Raw genomic sequence first — 23,360 nt, forward strand, 5'->3', positions numbered from 1 at the left:
AATCTTTGGCTATTCTGATTGCTCCGTCTTGGCCACGGAGGATTTGGTTTGCGGATCTGGTGGGGCTGTGGTTCAAGGTCCTTTTTTACATCAAACTCTCAATTCTTTGAGGCTAACTGCGTGGAGACAGAACGTCTAGTCTTCGCCAAGAGAGGATTCTCGGAGAGAGTGACTGACACTCTCGTTCAGGCCAGGAAGCAGGTCACTCGACGCATCTACCACAAGGTGTGGAGGACCTGGTGTGAGGAACGAGGATACCCTGGCACAAGGTCAGGGTATCCCGGATTTTGGTCTTTTTCCAGGACGGTCTGGATAAGGGTCTTGCTGCCAGATCCCTAAGGGGACAAATCTCAGCTTTATCTGTACTGTTGCACAAGAAGCTTGTGGAGCTTCCTGACATTCAGGCCTTTGTTAAGGTTAGGTTAGGATCAGACCTGTCTTTAGGAATTCGGCTCCTCTGAGCTTAAACTTGGTTCTTAAAGTTTTGCAGAGGGCTCCGTTTGAGACTATGCATACGCTTGACATTAAGATCTTTTCATGGAAAGTCCTATTCCTACTGGCTATTACATCGGCACGCAGAGTCTCTGAGTTGGCGGCCTTGCAATTTGAGCCTCCCTACTTAGTTTTTCACGTCGATAAGGCTGTTTTTCGCACTGGATTGGGTTTCCTTCCTAAGGTGGTGTCGAGTTGTTACATCAATCAGGAAATAGTAGTTCCTTCTTTGTGTCCTAACCCTTCTTCTTCAAAGGAGAGGTTACTTCATAATCTGGACGTGGTTCAGGCCTTGAAGTTTTATCTTCAGGCCACAAAGGAGTTTTAGACAGACTTCGGCCTTATTTGTTTTGTATTCAGGGAAGCGCAGGGGCAGAGGGCCTCTGCCACTCCTCTATCCTTTTGGTTGAGGAGTATAATCCGTCTGGCATATGAGACAGCGGGACACAAGCCTCCTCAGAGGATTACAGCTCACTCAACTAGAGCTGTGGCCTCTTCTTAGGGCCTTTAAGAATGAGGCCTCTAAGGAGCAGATTTGTAAGGCGGCCTCTTGGTGGTCTTTTACATACTTTTGCAAAATTTTATAAATTTGATGTCTTTACTTCGGCGGAAGCAGCTTTTAGGAGAAAGGTTCTGCAGGCTGTGGCCGTTTTTTTTCTCATTCAGTGTCCTCTAGAGCTTGGGTACTTGTTCACACAAGTAATGAATGAAGCTGTGGACTCTCCTCCAATTAAGATGGAAAACATAAATTATGCTTACCTGATAATTTCATTTCCACTACCCCCGCCCGTTTCTCCTGTGGGCGGACCTAAATTTATTTTAATCTTCTGGCACCATTTATACCCTACTGTTCCTTGTTCCCTTGGCAGAATGACTGGGTATGAGGGGAGGTGGGGGGAGGTATTTAAGCCTTTGGCTGGGGTGCCTTTGCCTCCTCCTGGTGGGCCAGGTTCTTAATTCTCACAGTAATGAATGAATCCAGTGGACTCTCCTCCCATTAAGATGGAAATTAAGATTATCAGATAAGGCATATTTTATGTTTTTTTTATGGGCTGTTTTATTGACATATCCACAACCACCCATAGCTTTCCCATAGAGGATGATACAGTATCCCCAAAAAGTGAGTACACACCCCTCACATTTTTGCAAATATGTTATATATTTTAATGTGACAACACTGAAGAAATTACACTTTGCTACAATGTAAAGTAGTGAGTGTACAGCCTGTATAACAGTGTAAGTTTGCTGTCCCCTCAAAATAACTCAACACACAGCCGCTAATGTCTAAACCGTTGCAACAAAAGTGAGTACACCCCAAGGGGAAGAATGTCCATATGGGGCCCATTAGCCATTTTCCCTCTTCGGTGTCATGTGACTCATTAGTGTTTAAAGGTCTCAGGTGTGAAAGGGGGAGCAGGTGTGTTAAATTTTGGTGTTATCGCTCTCACACCTCTCATACTGGTCACTGGCAGTTTAACATTGGCACCTCATGCAAAAGAACTCTCTGAGGATCTAAAAAAAAAGAATTGTTACTCTACATAAAGATAGGCCTAGGCCAGTGATTTTTAACCTTTTTTTTGCCGTGGCACACTTTTTTACATTAAAAAATCCTGTGGCACACCACCATCCCAAAATTTAAAAAAAATCACACATTGTAGCCTAATACAGCATATATATATATATATATATATATATATATATATATACCACAAGACGCACACAGACTGTATGTATTGTGCTGTTATTCCATGCCTCCTACAAACTACCCCTGCACTGGGAGTAAAAAACAAGCAGAGAGTTTAAAAATATGTCACACAGTTGTCAGTCTGCCAAGGCACAACCTGAGGATCTCTGACGCACAACTAGTGTGCCACGGCACACTGGTTGAAAAACACTGGCCTAGGTTATAAGAAGATTACCAAGACCCTGAAACTGAGGCTGGCAGCACGGTGGGCAATACCATACAGCGGTTTTCACAGGACAGGTTTCCACTCACAACAGGTCTCGCCATGGTCGACCCAAAGAAGTTGAGTGCACGTGCTCAGCGTCATATCCAGAGGTTGTCTTTGGGAAATAGACTATGAGTGCTGCCAGCATTGTTGAAGGGGGTGGGGGGTCAGCCTGTCAGTGGCTCAGACCATACGCTGCACACTGCATCAAAGTGGTCTGCATGGTGTCGTCCCAATAGGAAGCCTCTTCTAAAGCTGATGCACAAGAAAACCGGAAAACAGTTTGCTGAAGACAAGCAGACTAAGATATGGATTACTGGAACCATGTCCTGTTGGTCTGATGAGACCAAAGAACAACTTATTTGGTTCAGATGGTGTCTAGGCTTGTGTGGCAGCAAACCAGGTGAGGAGTACAAAGACAAGTGTGTCTTGCCTACAGTCAAGCTTACTAACTTGAAATCTAACATCAGACTCTCCCAGACCAGCAAACCACTTACAAACTTTAAATCTAACATAAGACTCTCCCAGATCTCAACTGTTATTTACCCCTACTGTACGTGTTTGTGTGATTACTGTATCCCTTAAATTTTTTTATTTTTTGTATAGCGCTGCGTAATTCTGCTTGCGCTTTATAATAACTGATAATAATAATAATAGTGGTGGGTAGTGTCATAGTCTGGGCCTGCAGTGTGCTGTCAGCACTGGGAGCTACAGTTCATTGAGGGAACATGAATGCCATACATGTACGGTGACATACTGAAGCAGAGCATGATCCCCCTCCCTTCGGAGACTTGGCCGCAGGACAGTATTCCAACATGACGACCCCAAACACACCTCCAAGACGACCACTTCCTTGCTAAAGAAGCTGAGGGTAAAGGTGATGACTGGCCAAGCATGTCTCCAGACCTATACCCTATTGAGCATCTGTAAGGCATCCTCAAACCGAAGGTGGGGGAGCACAAGGTCTCTAACATCCACCAGCTCTGTGATGTCGTCATGGAGGAGTGGAAGAGGACTCCAGTGGGCAACCTGTGAAGCTCTGGTGAACTCCATGCCTAAGAGAGTTAAAGCATGTGCTGGAAAATAATGGTGGCCACACACTTTGGCCCCAGTTTGGGACATTTCCACTTAGGGGTGTACTCACATTTGTTGCCAATGGTTTAGACATTAATGGCTGGTGTATTTAATTATTTTGAGGGTACAGCAAATTTGCACTGTTATACAGGCTGTACCTCACTACTATACATTGTAGCAAAGTGTCATTTCTTCAGTGTTACATGAAAAGATATAATAAAAATATTTCACAAAAATGTGAGGGGTGTACTCACTTTTGTGGGATACTGTATACTTTACCTTATCACATTAGGAAGTCACTTATTGAAATAACACAATCTACCACCCTGCGTCAGTGGCCGAGACAATGGGAGTGTGCAAAGTTCGGTTTTGACATTCAATGGAAGGATTACTCTATCCTTGAATTATATACCCTTTCTTTGTGTTACCAATTAAAATTATTACTACTTTAATCTAAACCCTAGATCCTCGGTTATATCTAATATGGGCTGCAAATGTCCTATGCTCATGATTAGTCTCCCATTCTCCAGCTATGATAAATATTGCTCTTAGTTAATAGTCTACTGACCGCCTACAGTTTGTTAATTGTGTTTCATGTTTTGTCCTTCGTTCTCTGTCTGACATCTAAGCTACTTGATTTCAATTTATCTTCAATATTTGAATGAAATAGCACTAAAGATTACTATAACACATAAAACTTAGGTTTCTCCGGTTGAGACCCACAAGTGGTCTCCTTGTTTCAGAATGCCTTCTGTTAAAGTACTGTTTCTACAAGTGTACAGGTCCAAGAGTAGCCTCTTGAGTTATTTAGAAGGCTTCCAGTTTGTCAGGCTTAGTAGGGATAACGTTGCATAATTAAATCAATGTCCTAATGTTTTTGTAAAGCTTACAATGCCAAGATTTTGTGTTTGTTTTTAAAAATGGACGGTTGTGCAATATAGTAATAAGCTTCGATATTGCTATTTAAGAACTCTATATTGTGAAACTGTCTGTATGCCTTAACTAAAACCTCAATAAAAAGAAAATAGACTAACGCTACCTTTATTTTTTTAAAAAAACCTTAATACCTTTAAAAAAAAATATAAATTTATCTGAAAAAGTAAAAAAAATCTAGCTTTACCTTTTAAAAAATCAAACAAACCTACCTATTGCTGTAATATAAAAAAAATCTAACAAATTACCAATTATTTATTTTCTTAGATTCTTTTCTCCAACATTGGTGTGTCCGGTCCACGCCTTCATCCTTACTTGTGGGAATATTCTCCTTCCCCACAGGAAATGGCAGAGAGCACAGCAAAAGCTGCCCATTATAGCCCCCCTCTGGCTCCGCCCCCCAGTCATTCTCTTGCCGCTCTGAACAAGTAGCATCTCCACGGGGATGGTAAAGAGTATGTGGGTGTTCGTTGTAGTTTTTTATTTCTTCTATCAAGAGTTTGTTATTTTTAAAATAGTGCCGGTTGTACTATTTACTCTAGCAGACAGAAAATGAAGAGATTTCTGTTAAAAGAGGAGTATGATTTTAGCAGTAGTAACTAAAATCGTTGCTGTTCCCACGCAGGACTGTTGAAACCAGAGAACTTCAGTTGGGGGGGGAACAGTTTGCAGGCTTATCTCTACAGGTATGATCAGTCATATTTTCTAACAAGACATGTTAATGCTAGAAGACTGTCAGTTTTCCCTTAAGGGGTAAGTAAGCCATTTTCTTAGACTTATAACAGATTAAGGGCTTATTATTGGGGCTCTATACTGATTGACACTATGTGGGCTAAATCGATTAATTTATTTCATGTTTGGCAGTGTTTTTGAGTATAAAAAAGCACTTTGGGAACGGTTTTATTCGCCTGGCATTTAGTTAGACTACTATTTCTCTCAGAAAGGCCCCTTCACTCTGGTATGCAGAGGAAGGAGGCCCCGTTTTCGCGCCTCAATTGCGCAGTTTACTTCCATGGCAGTGCATGCAGCTTCATGTGAGGGTTCTTGTGGCTTCAAAAAACGGACTCAGGAAGGTTTATTTCAGTGCTGAATATCTCTCAGGGAAGGTAAAGAGCCGCAGCAAGGCTGTGGCTGTGATTTTAGTGTACTAAAATTGTTAAATTAAACAAATAGCTCCGGTTTGCTCATTTTAAGGGTTAAAGTCTTGAAACTTGGTGTGCAATACTTTCAAGGCATTAGGACTCTGGGGTAAAAATTTTGTTGAACTCGGACATTGCCTTCATTGTTTTCCAACATATCAGAAATAAAGTGTGTCTGTTTATTATTTAAAGGGACAGTAACGCTTTTCTTTAAAAACGTTTTTATTGCATTATTAGCCTGCCAAAGTCTAACATGTCTATACCTTTCAGATAACTTATGTTCTGTGTGGTATGAAAGCCAAGGGTGGTTCCCCCTGTTAATGTATGTGCAAATTGTGTCAATAGCGTCCAAACAAAGTACGGACAGTCCTGACACATTGAATAAGATTGCCCAAGAGGATCTTCTAATGAAGGTAGTGGGGGATAGCTCTTCATCCTCTCCTTCTGTGTCAAGTTTGCCCGCGCAGGCTAGTACATCTAGCGCGCCAATGCTTGTTACTATGCAACAATTAACAGCAGTAATGGATAATTCTATAGCAAATCTGTTATCCAAACGGCCATTTTATCCTAGAAAGCGTGATAGCTCAGGTTTAAATACAGAAGATGAGCAGGTTGGCGCTTAGGACAATTTATCAGGTTGTTCCCTGCACATCAATCTGAATTGGTAGCGAGGGGAGGGGCCTGTCTGAGGGGGGGAATTTCTGATTCAGGAAAAGTTTCTCAGCAGGCAAACTCTGATGTCGTACTATTTAAATTTAAGTTAGAACATCTCCGCGCCCTGCTTAAGAGGAGTCCTAACTACTCTCGATGACTGTGGATTCTCTGGTAATTCCAAGAAATTGTGCAAGATTGGACAAATTCTTAGAGGTCCCAGTGCACGCTGATCAGCCTTTTTCCGATACCCAAGCGGGTGGCGGACATAGTGACTAAGATGGGAAAAGCCAGGTATACCTTTTTGTTCCGCCTCCTATATTCAAGAAAATGTTCCCCATGGTTGACCCCAGAAAGGACACATGGCAAACGGTTCCTAAGGTGGAGGGGGCAGTGTCAACATTAGCTAAGCGCACAACTATTCTTGTCGAGGACAGTTGCGCTTTTAAAGATCCTATGGATAAAAAATTGGAAGGATATGCTAAAAAAGATATATGTTCAACATGGTTTCCTTTCTTCAACCAATCTCGTGCATTATTCCTGTCACCATCGGCAGCATATTTTTGGTTCGAGGAACTAGAACAAATCGCTCCAAAGAGAGACTCATATGATGAAGTCATGGACAGAATTCACGCACTAAAATTGGCTAATTCTTTTATTTTGGATGCCGCTTTCCAATTGCTAAGTTAGCGGCGAAAAATCAGGTTTTGCAATAGTGGCGCGCAGAGCGCTCTGGCTAAAATCCTGGTCGGCGGATGTGTCATCCAAGAATAAATTGCTTAATATTCCTTTCAAGGGTAAGACCCTTTTCGGGCCGAATTGAAAGAGATTATTTCGGACAGTACTGGTGGAAAGGGGACATGCCCTTCCACAGGATAGGCCTTTCAAGGCTAAGAACAAATCCAATTTTCGTTCCTTTCGCAATTTCAGGAACGGACCGAATCCTAACTCTGCAGCCTCCAGACAAGAAGGCAACTCTTCCCAGCCTAAAGCAGCATGGAAACCATGGCAAGGCTGGAATAAGAGTAAACAGGCCAGAAGCCCTGCTGCTGCTACCAAGACAGCATGAAGGGGTAGCCCCCGATCCGGGACCGGATCTCGTGGGGGGCAGACTTTCTCTCGTTCGTTTCAGGCTTGGGCAAGAGACGTTCCGGATCCCTGGGCGCTAGAAATAGTCTCTCAGGGTATCTTCTAGAGTTCAAGGAACTCCCTCCAAGGGGAAGGTTCCACATGTCTCGCTTATCTTCAGACCAGATAAAGAGACAGGCATTCTTACATTGGCGTAAGGAGATCTATTAAAGATGAGAGTGATAAACCCAGTTCCAACAGTGGAACAAGGCCTGGGTTTTTACTCGAATCTGTTTGTAGTTCCCAAAAAAGAGGGAACTTTCAGGCCGATTCTGGATCTAAAAATCCTAAACAAAGTCCTCAGAGTTTCATCATTCAAAATGGAAACCATTCGACAATCTTACCAACAATCCAGGAGGGTCAATATATGACTACCGTGGACTTAAAGGATGCGTACCTGCATATTCCTATCCACAAAGATCATCATCAGTTCCTGAGGTTTGCCTTTTGGACAAACATTACCAGTTCGTGGCTCTTTCGTTCGGTTTAGCCACTGCTTCCCAAGAATTTTCAACGAAAGTGCTAGGGTCCCTTTTAGCGGTTCTAAGGCAGAGGGGCATTGCTGTAGCACCTTATCTAGACGACATTCTAATCCAAAGCGTCGGCTCTTTCCAAAGCAAAGGCTCATACAGACATCGTTCTAGCCTTTCTCAGGTCTCACGGGTGGAAGGTGAACGTAGAAAAGAGTTCCCTGTCCCCGTCAACAAGAGTTCCCTTTTTGGGAACAATAATAGATTCTTTAGAAATGAAGATCTTCCTGACAGAGGTCAGAAAGTTAAGCTTCTAAACGCTTGTCAAGTTCTTCACTCTATTCCTCAGCCTTCCATAGCTCAGTGCATGGAAGTAGTAGGATTGATGGTTGCAGCAATGGACATAGTTCTTTTGCTCGAATTCATCTAAGACCATTACAACTGTGCTTGCTCAATCAGTGGAATGGGGACTATGCAGACTTGTCTCCCCAGATTCAAGTAGACCAGGTAACCAGGGATTCTCTCCGCTGGTGGGTTGTCTCACGATCACCTGTCTCAGGGAATGAGTTTCCGCAGACCAGAATGGGTCATTGTCACGACCGACGCCAGTCTTTAGGCTGGGGTGCGGTCTGGGAATCTCTGAAAGCTCAAGGTCTATGGTCTCGAGAAGAGTCTCTTCTCCCGATAAACATTTTAGAACTGAGAGCGATATTCAAATGCGCTCCTGGCGTGGCCTCTCCTAGCAAAGGTCAAATTCATAAGGTTCCAGTCGGACAACATGACGACTGTAGCGTACATCAATCATCAGGGGGGAACAAAGAGTTCCTTAGCGATGAGAGAGGTATCCAAGATCATCAAATGGGCGGAGGATCACTCCTGCCACCTATCTGCAATTCACATCCCAGGTGTGGACAACTGGGAGGCGGATTATCTGAGTCGCCAGACTTTTCATCCGGAGGAGTGGGAACTCCACCCGGAGGTTTTTGCCCAGTTAACCAAACTAATGGGGCATTCCAGATATGGACTTGATGGCGTCTCGCAGAACGCCAAGGTTCCTCGATACGGATCCAGATCCAGGGACCCCAAGGCGACACTGGTGGACGCATTAGTGGCGCCTTGGTCATTCAACCTAGCTTATGTGTTTCCACCGTTTTCCTCTCCTTCCCAGCTTGTAGCCAGGATCAAACAGGAGCAGGCCTCGTGATCCTAATAGCTCCTTCGTGGCCACGCAGGACTTGGTATGCAGACCTGGTGAATATATCATCGGCTCCACCATGGAAGCTACCTTTGAGACCGGATCTTCTGGTACAACGGTCCGTTCGAACATCAAATCTAGTCTCTCTCCAACTGACTGCTTGGAAATTGGAACGCTTGATTCTATCTAAGCGTGGGTTTTCAGATTCAGTCATAGATACTCTGGTTCAAGCCAGGAAACCTGTAACTAGGAAAATTTACCATAAGATATAGCAAAAATATATCCGTTGGTGTGAATCCAAGGGAGTTCACTTGGAGTAGAATTAAAATCCCTAGGATACTTTCCTTTCTCCAAGAAGTTCTGGATAAAGGTTTGTCAGCTAGTTCCTTAAAAGGACAGATATCTGCTCTGTCTGTTTTGTTACACAAACATCTGGCAGCAGTGCCAGATGTTCAGCGCGTTTGTACAGGCCGTTAGTTAGAATCAAGCCTGTCTACAGACCCATGACTCCTCCTTGGAGTCTAAATTTAGTAATTTCAGTTCTTCAGGGGGTTCTGTTTGAACCCATGCACACCCATAGATATTAAGTTACTATCTTGGAAAGTTCTGTTTTTGGTTGCTATTTCTTCTGCTAGAAGAGTTTCTGAATTATCTGCTTGCAATGTACTTCTCCCTATCTGGTATTCCATACAGATAAGGTAGTTTTACGTACCAAGCCTGGTTTTTCTTCCAAAGGTCGTTTCCAACAGGAATATCAACCAGGAAATGGGTTGTTCCTTCTGTGTCCGAATCCAGTTTCAAAGAAGGAACGCTTGTTACATAACCTAGATGTGGTCCGTGCTTTAAAAGTTCTATTTAGAAGCAACAAAGGATTTCAGGCAGACTTCATCTTTGTTTGTGTGTATTCTGGTAAGAGGAGAGGACAGAAAGCTACTGCTACCTCTCTTTCTTTTTGGCTGAAAAGCATCATCCGATTGGCTTATGAGACTGCCGGACGGCAGCCTCCTGAACGAATTACAGCTCATACCACTAGAGCTGTGGCTTCCACTTGGGCTTTCAAGAACGAGGCTTCTGTTGATCAGATCTGTAAAGCAGCGACTTGGTCTTCTCTGCATACTTTTGCCAAATTTTACAAATTCGATACTTATGCTTCTTCGGAGGCTATTTTGGGAGAAGGGTTTTGCAAGCCGTGGTGCCTTCCGTTTAGGTAACCTGGTTTGCTCCCTCCCTTCATCCGTGTCCTAAAGCTTTGGTATTGGTTCCCACAAGTAAGGATGAAGCCGTGGACCGGACACACCATGTTGGAGAAAACAGAATTTATGCTTACCTGATAAATTTCTTTCTCCAACGGTGGTGTCCGGATCCACGGCCCGCCCTGGTTCTTTAATCAGGTTTGATGAATTTCTTTCTTTATCACTACAGTCACCACGGCACCCCTATAGTTTCTCCTTTTCTCCTAACCGTCGTCGAATGACTGGGGGGCGGAGCCAGAGGGGGGGCTATATGGGCAGCTTTTGCTGTGCTCTCTTTGCCATTTCCTGTTGGGGAAGAGAATAATCCCACAAGTAAGGATGAAGCCGTGGACTGGGACACACCGTTGGAGAAAGAAATTTATCAGTAAACATAAATTCTGGGTTTTTTGTTGTTTTTTTTTGGTGGTGGTGGGGGGGTGCTAATGTTAAGTTATAGTGTTTTATTTTTTTTAAACAAAAAGAGCTGATTCACTTACAAAAGGCACTGTTAACCCCTTCACTACCGGGACTTAAAGACAAAAACTTGCCCAAAATGCCAGAGAAATTTTTAGCATTTTGCTATCACTCCATTTAAACAGTTTTTTTAAATTCATTTTTTGTATTTACCTGTGTATGTGTGTGTATATATGTGTGTGTGTGTGTGGTATGTATGTATATATATATATATAGTATATATGTGTGTGTATATATATATATATATAATATATATATATATGTGTATATATATATGTGTGTATATATATATGTGTGGTATATATATATGTGTATATATATATATGTGTATATATATATATATATATTATATATATATAGATAGATAGATAGATAGATAACCCAAGGTATTGATCTAGGCCCATTTTGGTATATTTCATGCCACCATTTTACCGTCAAATTGTTACCTTTTTTCACAAACTTTGGGTTTCTCAAATAAATTATTATACATACTGCTTGTGCAATTGTGGCACAAATGGTTGTAAATGTTTCTCTGGGATCCCCTTTGTTCAGAAATAACAGACATATATGGTTTTTCCATTGCTTTTTGGTAATGAGAAAGTGGCTAATTGCAGCTGCGCACCACACTTCTATTATTCCCGCCAGTGAAGGGGTTAATTAGGTAGTTAAAAAGGTTAAAGGTGACACTTACCACTCCCTGATCCCTCCCAAACAGCTGTCTTCCCCCACCCCCCCACTGGTCACTTCCACCAGACAGTCTACCAGTATGAAAATACAAAGCTTTTTTTTTTTTTTTCTTTGTTGTGTAGGATCCCACCTCTACCTATTAACCGCCATCTTAGGTGTCCTCCTCCCTTAGGGCCCCCCACACTATCCCCATACCCTTTTTCTGTAGTGTAGCTGCCCCATTCCTCCCTGTCCCTTTATTTTTGCTATAGCGTAGGGCCTTCCGTCTCCCTCCCCGCCTCCCCTGCTGGGCCGCCCACCCACTAGCCGGCACCAGCAACTATCGTTACAGACGGCGACACACACAGTGTCACTGTCTGTAACGATTAGTCATCTGCCCTCATATGGAGCCGGAGCACCGATCGTATTCCGGCTTCAAATGCGGCAGATGCCTGAAGCTTCAGGAGCTCCAGCTCTCAGCTGTAACTAAAATGCATGATTAGAAGACAATGCAAAAGCACTTAGTCTGAACTTCATATGAGTAGTAGATTTTTTTTTCTTTTTCTGACCCATTTATGTCTGTTTCCACTCCTCCTGTATTATGCGACAGTCATCAGAAAATCACAAATGCATATACGTATATTTTGTGATTTCTTTCACATGCTCAGTAGGAGCTGGTGACGCAATAAGGGTAAATATAAAAATACAGTGCACATTTTGTTAATCAAAGTAAATTGGTAAGTTTATACTTGCATCTCTATCTCAATCATGAAAGCTTAATTTTGACTTGTGTCACTTTAAAAAGCTCAGAGTTATTAATGCCCCTTTTAAAACCCCAATGATTTTGTGGATGTTCTCTAAAATAAAAAAATGGTGTACTATTTTTTCTTCCTTCAGAAATCGACTGCAAAAGAGTTAATATGGTGGATCTGGAACTTCTTATTGACGAAGAGGGCAAGATCCAAGCTAAACAAATTAGGAAAGTTCCTGAAGGAAATTCTTTGTGTGCTGAGGGCTCATCTCCCTCTTCTGCAGAAAAAAGTAAGTAGAAGTTGCATCTTTTTTCTTCTTAAACGGGAACCGTCCACAGCTGCATTAATTACTTTTGGAAATTCAGAACCTGGCCACCAGGAGGAGGCAAAGACACCCCAGCCAAAGGCTTAAATACCTCCACCACTTTCCTCATCCTCCAGTCATTCTTTGCCTTTCGTCACAGGAGGTTGGCAGAGAAGTGTCGGAAGATTTTTATATAGTCTCTTATGGAGGGTAGTACTCTTCGAAATGGGACTGGAGTTTTTAGTAATCCTGTTAGCCTCTCAGTGAGAGCATGGATGAATGTTAGAGTCCAGAGATGCAGGGAAAGTCTTTCTGCAAAACCATCCGACTCATGTTAACAGCTCCTTAGCAATCAGCGTTGACAAGTTTCGCTGCTTGCTTTCTTCATTCAAGTTCATGTCAGAAGCGAGGCTACCATCTGTCACACTTAAAGGGCCGTGTTCCTGTTCCACAGCGTTGATTCCGGTAAGATCGTCTCATTTACTTTGATGATGTGAATAAAGTAATGTAAATGAAGAAGCCAGGGTCTCAGTGGGACTCCTTTATCTTTATAAGATATCAAAGGTTAATATCTCCTGAGGGGGGTTATTGAACGGGGGGGACTTTAATCATGTTTGTTATGTGATTCTGTCTGCTAATGTGTAGTATTACTTGGGCTCGTGGCTAGATCGGAACATAACGGCCTTTTCTTGTCAGGCTGCGCAGCCCTTGTAGGCCTTGGCACGCTTTTCTATGGCCTGCACGGTGCACCTTGTGATGAGGCATGGTCACGCTTCTGTGCTCCATTTCAGTATTCCTGACTGCATGGCGACGGAGAGAGTCTGGGTCTCAGGAGGTGGTGAGTGCCCCAGCCATTGGGGGTGTAAGGTGCCATTTTTTTTTTCTTTCTGTCCATTATTTCTATATACCAAGTTATGGAGGATTCTGACTTTTTGGAGACGGATGTCTCTGATTCAGATTTTACTTCTTGTGAATAGTATGAAATGTCCTGGGTAATCCATGCCCATCAGTTATGTTCTGAATGAGTACTCTCTTCTCCCGATACAGGGAACTTGGAGTCCACCGAGCCATCCACCCCTGGGAATCCCATATCCCGTGCGGTGTGTCCCCTAGAACCTTCTTTGGCTACGCAAGCAGGTGTCCCTTATGCAGTTATCCCCTTCTCCGGAAGGCTGCTTGTTTCCTCCAGAGGTTATGGCACGGTTCTGCATGGCCATTTCTATGGCCCTGGCGCATTTACATCTTCCAGAGGAAGTGTTGCTGAGATACTGTCCATGTTATGCTAAACGGGGCTTGTCCGGCATGGGATCGCCTGGGTCAGATCAGCCATCGGAGGAAGTGGTCTCCTCTGAAGCTTCAGGGTCCCATCCCTCGGGTCGGGTCGTCAGTTGCCCCGGCGGAGCCAAGTCTTGCTTTTCGTTATAGACTGGCGTGCTTTCATGTTCTGCTACGGCATGTTTTGGTGGTGCTGGAGGATCCCAGTACTAATAGGTTAAGGGATCCTCGGTCTTCTGTTCCAGACGGCAAGCTGGGTTAGACGTGTGGGGAAGTTAATCTCCTGGTCGTCTTCAATTTTCCTTTTTTTTTTTTTTTTTTTTTTGGTATCTTATTCATTCCAGTTCTAAGCTTTGGAAGAATGGGGTCTCTGATTGGATGGTCCCGTTGGTGTACCCATTCTTCTTGGGTGTTCACCTGCGGGTGCTGCCCATATTTTATTTGATCCATTTAGGATGTATTTCATTTATTTTTTTTATGAAGCTCATGTCTGTTATTTCTCCGCTGGGAAATATTTCTTCTTTGGAATTTGATACTAGCGTTTTTGTGGTCGCTTGGGCACTTTCGCAGAAGTCGAATGTTAAGGTGTTAGTACACTGTTATGTCTTTTGATCCTTTTATCGAGCCCTTGTGGGGTCTCGGACTTTCTGTGGCCTGGTTCAGTTTGAAGTGCTCTATGTAGCAGGGTGGTCCTGATAGGGCGCTTTTTCTATTCCTTATGGTCTATATCATCCACGTGGTGCCGATGTAACCGGCTGACATGGCTGGGTGGTGAGTTGCTCTTTCGGATGAGGAGTTTATTATTCTTGGTGTCTCTTCAGATCGAATAATCTTTGCTTTTTGCTAAGAGTGTTCGTGAAGTGAACCTTCCATGAGTTTCATAAATTTTATGAGGCTCTGCCCATGCAGGGCTAAAACATGGTAGGGGAAGCCTTCATTCCCAAACGTCAGGCTGGTTCTCGTTCTTCCTTTGGGTGGGGCATCAGGGGATTGTACTCAGCCCTCACTGTCCGGTTTCTCGTGGGCGGGGGTCCAGAGCGGATCCTACTAGGGATCAATCTGGGTGATTTCCCTCGTCTTCTGTTTTGAGGTTTTCCTTTTTGGAATCATTTTTCCGTGATGACTGTTTCTCTTCCTTCGGGTTGAGGTTGATGGGCCTTTTGTCCCCTTCCTTGTGGTTGGCTTCGGGTCATCTGTTTCTGGAAGTTAAAGCCTTTTGGTTATTCTACTTCCGGGATCTCTTCTGATCCCATATTCTTGGGAGATTTACAGATTAGATTGTCTCCCCTTTTTTCTGTGTCGCCCCTGCTATCTCCCACCAGGGGCTAGGATACATGCTCCTTCTATCCTCGAGCTGTAGGGGTGTCAGGGAAGTGGAAACTGAGGATCTTGGAGTCTTTGTTAGCTTTTCTACCCATTTTCTAAGGAAGATGTGGCGTAGTGGTTAGCAACACCGCACCTGAAACAGGAGGTTGTGCGCTTGAACTCAGGTAAAGCTCCAGTTTTATAATCTGTTTTTTGATTATGGTGACAGCTAACATTCCTCAGCAGAGTTTTCTGTTTTCTCATATGTTACTTAGTCTTTGGACTTAGTGGAAATTGTCCCTAGAGCCTTAAGGCCTTACAAAGTGGCTGCATGGTTTTACCATTGCCTATCACCCTTTATGTTGGGAGTTGTATCCTGCTGTGGGTGTCCTAAGCTCTCTGTGTATGGAACGTTTAGTGAAAGTTCAGTGTCTAAGGTTTCTTGGATATGACTGTGATTGCATCGCCTGTGGTGCAAAGTCTACCCCGGATCGGGTAACCTAGCGGTTACTCAGGGGTTATTAAATATTTAAGCCGGCTCCGAGTTTTCGGGTGCCCGAATTTGTTTTTCCTGTCTTGGACTGGAATTTTGGGAGTCTGTATCCAGATCCCTTAGGACTGATCGGGACGGCCCAGTTTCCCGGTTCCTGGACGTCTTCTGTTCCTGCGGGCGTATTTTTTCTCTCTTACTGGGCCGGCCTCAGTGGCCGGATGTTTTTTCTTTCGGTACTGTCCTTTTGAGTTTGTCTACAGCTTTATGCTTCAGCCCCGTTGTAGTAGCCTGATGGGTAGCTTAGCTGTCTAACGAGCGGAAGGTTTGCAGTTTAAAACCATCTGCAGCCATTTGCACCTTGATTGTGTGCTAGCAAGCTCTTAAGTTTTGGCTTCGCTTTCCCTCCCTTTGGGGTGAATTTGACATTCCATAGTATCCGCATGGTTCTTGGAGATATTTTTTATTACCTCTGTTTAGTGGGGTTGTTCCCCCTGCCTTGGGTGCGAGATGTCAGTGTGTACGGATGGATTTCTTGTGCCATGCCTTTACTGTAGTTCCAGTAGAGGGTCTCCTTTTTTGAGTGCCCTTTGTCTTCAGGAAGGGGGCTGTGTCTGGGTTATGGAACCCGTGCTCTTTGAAGGGCTGGATTCCTCCCTTTTTCCTTTCTGCAGGTCCTGATGATCGGGGTACCTTTTTTAAATCCTAAATCTTTCGGACATTATTAGTCACTTTAGGGCTGGGTCCGTTGTCGGAGCAAGAGTCAGGGATCTGTCTGATCTGTTGATCTTAGCCGCGTGTCATTGTTATGGTGAACCTCCTTTAAGTGAGAGATTTCACGGTGGATCCCTAATCGGTAGGTAGTTTTCAGAGTTGTTCTTCTGAAGAATGTCCTGTGTGGTTTCATAGCAAGGGTGGCGACCTGTGGTCGCTAAGTCCTTATGTTGTAGTAGGACGCCTAAGGTTTGGAGGAGCATATTCAGAAATCTGATGCTGTTTTTTTTTCAGCAGCTACCGGTGACTGTTTGTTTTTCGGTTGCTCTGTTCTGGGTGCGAGTGAGCGCTCTGTCTAGGGGAGGGATTTTTTTCTTCCTCCTTTTAGGTTCTCCGGACATTCTTGGTCCTTTGTTTGAGGTAGATAGGTTTTTGAAGTCCTCCCTGATTGGGCAGGGTCTTTTCATAGGTGCCCTGCTTCATCCTGGTTCACTCTCTGAGTTTTTTTTTTTCTTTCTTGGTCCTAGTCCCTTTGGGTTCGGAGGGTCCTTTTTGGACTCATTTAGCTGAGTCTCTTTTTTTTCTTCCCCGCTAGGGGTATATGGCTGTTTCCCCCTTTTTCGTTTGATCGGGGTTGAGTTTAATTTTGCGGGCTCCGTGCCTGCTGGACTTTGTCTCCTCAGAAGCTTTTGACTCGATAGAGTCTAATAATCCTGAGCGGCCTCTAGCAAGGGCCTTGCTGGTTTAAACTGTTGGGCAGTTATCTTAGCCTTTTTGTCCTTTGGCTTCTAGTGAAGCAATTTTTTCTGTCTGGAGTTTTGGGGTTTAGGTTGTGGTGCCCTCAGAAGGGGCAGCCTTTTGTACCCGCCCGTTTTGCATTCAGTGTCCTCTATAGCTTGGGTATCGTTTCCCAAAAGTAACGAATGCAGCTGTGGACTCTTCCCGTTTTAAGAAGAAAAACTTAAATTATGCTTACCTGATCATTTTCTTTTCTTCTGACAGGAAGAGTCCACAGTTCCCGCCCGCATTGTTCAAAGGGGGCGGCCATATTTTTTGTTTCTTCTGGCACCTTTTTCACCTTGATATTTCTCCTACTGTTCCTTGTTCCCTCGGCAGAATGACTGGGGGATGAGGGAAGTGGGGGAGGTATTTAAGCCTTTGGCTGGGGTGTCTTTGCCGCCTCCTGGTGGCCAGGTTCTGAATTCCCAAAAGTAATGAATGCAGCTGTGGACTCTTCCCGTCAGAAGAAAAGAAAATTATCAAGTATAATTTAAGTTTTTGATGTTGGAATTTGATCAAGGCCATTCTCATCAAATGACTTAAATATTAGAGTAGGTTAGGTATACTGCATAGTTCACTTCTCAAACAATTTATGTCATGCATATAAAAATTATACGAAGTGTCAATGCAGCTCGCTCCTGCTCTGACTGATAGCGGGAGCGAGCTGCATTGAGTGTAATGGCTCCTTTAATAAAGAGTATGTTGTTGTTTAAAGGGACAGTGTACTTGAAACTGTTTATTTTTAAAAATAGATAATCCCTTTATTTCCCATTCCCCAGTTTTGCATAACCAATACAGTTATATAAATATACTTTTTACCTCTGTGATTACCTTGTATCTAAGCCTGTGCCGACTGCCCCCTTATTTCAGTTTTTTTGCATAATTGCATTTTAGCCATTCAGTGCTGACTCCACAGGAGTGAGCATGTTATCTATATGGCACACATGAACTAGTGCTGTCTAGCTGTGAAAAACTGTCAAAATACTTTGACATAAGAGGCGGTCTTTAAGGGCTTATACATTAGCATTTGAGCCTACCTAGGTTTAGCTTTCAACAAAGAATACTATGAGAACAAAGCAAATTTGATTATAAAAGTTCATTGGAAAGTTTGTTTAAATTGTATGCCCTATCTGAGTCATGAAATTAATTTCAACTAGACTGTCCCTTTTAAATCTAAAGAACAGTTCTGCTGTTTAAAAATATTGTTTTAACCAGGATATTAGAGCAACCTGGTGCTTAGTGCTTTCTTTAAACATCACAGGCACATTGTACTGAAAAATAAATGGCTGCATTAAAGAACAGTATATATATATATATATATATATATATATATATATATATATATATATATATATATATATATACGTGCGGTAAATCCCGCTCCCATGGGCGCCAAGCCGGATTTACCGCACGGCTATTGGCTAAGAGGTGAAAACGTCACCTCTTGGCAAAAAATTTTTTTTAGCCGTGGGCTGCCGTAGCAGCTACGAACGGTGATCGATTGAAACAAATAAAGGAGCTTTCTACATGAAGTATCTTATACTTCATGAATGAAAGTGTCCTTTATTTGTTTCAATAGTCAATCCTAGCGTTTGTAAAATGCTAGGATTTACTTTCACTTTAAGCTCATTCAATTTGAACTAATACAGCAGTATTAGTTGTTTACTTATGTCTAATGCCATTGCTCATTAGTTGATGGCTAATTCCTACTAAAGATTATTGGCTAATGAACATTTGATCATATCAGACTCTGAGAACTACTAAAATACGCTTTGGATAAGAAGCACAAAATGTATACTGCTCTATTAGTTTCAATGTAAATGTTTTAATAATTTTTTTAAATTTTCATAATTTTATTTCACTTTCTTTGCAGGCAAAAATAAAAAATTGTGTTTAATTACACACATATTGCTTATATTAAAAACCAGTCAGTGTACCAAACAAGACGTGTGTAGCCACCAATTGCCAGCTAGCTGCAGTCTGTGTATTGCTATCTAAAAGTATGCTTTTAACAGAGGATATCTAGAATACAAAAGTAAATTGGAAATTGTCTTAAAATTGCATTCTCTGTCTAAAGATGAATGTTACTTTAAATGATATATCACTTTTCTTTCCAATGATGTTCAAAATATTTAGCACACAGATCTTGGATTTAAAGGGACATAAAACATCTTGTAATTACAGGACTATTTTTTTGTAGTCTTATAAAAAAAAAAATGAAAGGCCATTAATCCCTTAACGACCATAGACATACCCTGTACATCACTAGTCATTTTATTTTTTATATTGTGATTTCAGGCAAGATGAAGGGATGGTGTAATAGCATGGTCTTGCCGCTGGCAGCGAGACCCACGCTATTATAAGACAGAAAAAGCCTTAGTGACCAGCAACGTACGGTACAGGGTACATTGTGGTTGTTAAGGGGTTAACGGCAGTACAATTTCATAATCAACAACTGCACAATAACAAGACAATAGCACTTACTTAGTCTGATTTTTAAATGAACATTAGATATATTTTTTATTATTGAGGTTTTAAACAGATCATAGCAAATAAATGACCGTTTCAAAAAGGTGTACAAAAAGTACATACAGTATTGGGTAATCACTGCTCAAGATCAATTGGCAAAAATAAGATACAATCAAGTATCTCAATAACGATAGAAAAACAAGAATATTACATAAATACATAGACATAAAGTAAACCTAATTTTTTCATTAAAGTAATATGCATATATACTCCCTTAGATTATAATAGATCGTACAATAAAGTTACTATCCCTAATGATAGATACAGCCTCTCTTGGACCCTTGAAATGATATTTGCCTAAAAGGGTAACTACAGGTGGGGGGAAAGAAAAATATATAAAATTTTTATATATATATATATATATATATATATATATATATATATATATATATATATATATATATATATATATATATATATATATATATATATATATATATATATATATATATATATATATATATAAAAATTAGAATTGATTGCGTATGATTAAAAAATAAAAACTTTATTATCCAAATTAAAAAAGATATCAGTGTAGCATTCACAGGAACAAAACAAAAACTTGGAAAGGGGTTGTCACAGTTAAGATCTTACGTGTTTTGGCTAGTTGCTGTAATCATAGATCCCGTTTCCACTTGACTTCCTTTCTTATTTAAAAACCTACTTCTTACAGCCCATTGGCTGCCAGTAATTCAGTGAAATACATACCTTGTTAACTGTTAAAGGGTCATGATACCCAATTTTTTTCTTTCATGATTTAGAAAGAGCATGTCATTTTAAACAACTTTCTAATTTACTTCTATTATCTAATTTGCTTCATTCTGTTGATATTACTTGCTGAAAAGCATATCTAGATATGCTCAGTAGCTGCTGATTGGTTGCTGCACATAAAGGCCTTGTGTGATTGGCTCACACATGTACATTGCTATTTCTTCAACAAAGGATATCTAAAGCATTGAGCAAATTAGATAATAGAAGTAAATTGGAAAGTTGTTTAAAATTGCATGCCCTATCTGAATCATGAAAGTTTAATTTTGACTAGACTGTCCCTTTAAGGTACCATTAATCTAAAAATATATATATATAAAAATATAAAAAAAAACATACTATTCATGGTAAACTAATTATTGTTAACCTGAAATACTGAGAAAAAGTGTGAGTAATGTATGTGTGTGTCTATATTAGCAAGATGTCACAGGGAAACACAATTACTTATACTACACACACAATAGCTAGGGCACTATATAGGCAAGCTCCTCCAATACATTATGTTCATGAGATACTTTGTGTATCTGTATCAATGCAATATTTTCACTAGAGGAGTGGTGCTAGCATTTGGTTCTGACTTTTTGAACGATTGGGATTAGATTCCCTGGAAAGAAATGCTTGTATAGCACTCTTTGCCCAGACTGATCATAGAGGCAGAATTTTTTTTTATTTTAAAATATAACTTTTATTGTTCACTTAAAAGATGGGTGAACACAAACAAATTAAAAATTCTCTATCTGGAGCTGATAAGATATAAGAGTAACAGTGTGTCCTGTTTAATGCCTATCTGGCCTTTATCCCATAAATATAATGTCAGGACTCACTGATTTCCAATGAACAGTCTCCACTTTGTGGGGTAGTAAATAACCAGTGGGCTATGTGTTTTATTTATATCTTGTCACCATTTTATATATTGTTTTTGTATCATATCCTTGAGCAGGGTAAAGATTGTGTATGAAGATAAACAGATTATTATATCGAGGAGTATGGTCCACTAATGTATCTTGCTAATTATTACCAGCCGTAATAAAATACTTGGTAGTATCATAGCTAGTTTTACATATGCTGTATGGTATTTAATAATACTACAGCTGGTTCTGCGTTGGTTTCATATGTATTTAAGTTGCACTATTATTGCACTTTAATCTTGATGTATTGTGTATACATTGACAGGTTGTGAATACTTATATTATGGAGTGGCGCTTTGTTAGAACAGTTGATACCTTGGAACAAATTATCGTTACCATTGACATCCACTAGTATCAATATAGTAGCACTTAATTCCCTGTTAGTTAGTGTATATACTGGTGTCACTGTTATCACACTTTGATCTTTGTCTTGAGTGTTTGTGAATGCTTGTGCTGCGGGGTAACGCTTTATTTAAGAAATGTAGGCATTGGAACAAATTAAATAATTGTTTGCCGTTACAGCTGAGTACTTGTTGGTATCGATAGTAAACAACATGCCCCTTAGCTGCAAGTGTGGTTCTCTAGTTCTCGAAATGTACTATTGGACACTGAAACGTTTTGTGAATTCAATATAACACAATATCATGTTGCGTGTGACAAGTTGTAAATACTTATATTGTGGAGTCGCACTTTATTAAAGTAATTGGTATATTGGAATAGATTATCGTTACCATTAACATCCACTCGTATTACTATTGTTGCACTTAATTCCCTGTTAGTTTGTGTATACACTGGTGTCACTGTTATCACACTTAGTCTATGTCTTGACTGATTGTGAATTCTTGTGCTGCAGGGTAACGCTTTATTTGAGCAATATAGGCATTGGAACAAGTTAAATAATTGTTTGCCGTTACAGCTGAGCACTTGTTGGTATCGATAGTATACAACGTTCCCCTTTACTGTAAGTGTGGTTCTCTAGTTTTTAAATTGTGCTATTGATTTTGTGAATACAGTATTACACAATATCATATAGTATAAACAGCTGTTTCCTAGTTAATTTAGTTTTGTATAAAACTGTCATATATCAGCTGTGTTGTGTATATTTGCGCTCCTTCATTCATTTATCTTTCTGTATAAAAATGTTTTATGTACTTGTATTACCGTTAGCAAAAATAGTTTAATATTCCTGTCATGTACCGGTATCTGAATATACCTTTATACGTGATTATTTAGTTATGTACAAGTACAACTGTATTTATTTTAGTGGTTGGACCATTTTACCTTCTATATAATACTCCAAACCGGAGGCTTTATCAAAGGCCTTTGATAAAGCCTTAGCAGGCGAAACGCGTCAGGGGGGTTGTGTGGAACGATGGGGTCCCATTTGTTGTTAAAATTTTAATATTCTATCAGAGTTGAATTTATAACTTTAACGATAACAGTAATTTTCACGAGAATCAGTGTCCCGGTATTGGGCTGATCTAACTAACTCAGTGGAGCATCATAGAACCTTTGGTTTGAGTATCATATAGAGAGAGATTAATAGTAACATCCATTCCATAACCTCCGGTTTGGAGTATTATATAGAAGGTAAAATGGTCCAACCACTAAAATAAATATGCAGTTATACTTGCACATAACTAACTAAACACGTATAAAGGTATATTCAGATACCTATCAGAGAGGAGTCCTAAATCTCTGTACTGTCTGGGTCATGGGAGGTGGTGAGTGCCCCAGCCATTGGGATATAAAGGTGCCGTTTTTTTGAATAAAATAAGATGTTTTATTTCTCTAGTTTTCCGGTTATTGCACAAGCGTTGGAGGATTCTGTTACTTTAGAGCAGAGCTTTCCAAACTTTATGTTGGTGACGCACTTTTTAGACCTACATTATTTTGCGACACAGTAATTCAGTTGTACTAGCAAACAGGAGGTTAACCTAACTTGTTTTAAGAGATACGAACACATACATAAATTATATAATAACGAAATGTATTTAGAAGTAACAGTATGTACAGTATATGCAAGAATTAAAAAAAAAAAAAGTTTAATAACACCAATAGCTACTAACTGTTTTAATGGGATGTATGAGGTTGATGGGATGAACAGTTTCTGAATATTTAGTGTAATATTA

At 41.0% G+C, this 23,360-nt stretch overlaps 1 protein-coding gene and 1 non-coding gene across 2 annotated transcripts in view; both read left to right on the top strand.

Moving 5' to 3' along the window:
* The window catches only part of MSANTD3 (Myb/SANT DNA binding domain containing 3), a 164,042-nt gene that overhangs the window by 59,734 nt on the left and 80,948 nt on the right, over window positions 1-23,360 (top strand). Inside the window, 1 exon segment of the mRNA XM_053715766.1 lies at window positions 12,301-12,444. Within this exon segment, the coding sequence (XP_053571741.1) occupies window positions 12,301-12,444 (144 nt within the window).
* LOC128661891 (U5 spliceosomal RNA) lies at window positions 14,537-14,647 on the top strand. Its single transcript, XR_008402664.1, has one exon. It is a non-coding gene; the product is annotated as a U5 spliceosomal RNA (small nuclear RNA).

This window comes from Bombina bombina, chromosome 5 (genome assembly GCF_027579735.1).
Source record: "Bombina bombina isolate aBomBom1 chromosome 5, aBomBom1.pri, whole genome shotgun sequence".
NCBI classification, from domain to species: Eukaryota; Metazoa; Chordata; class Amphibia; order Anura; family Bombinatoridae; genus Bombina; species Bombina bombina.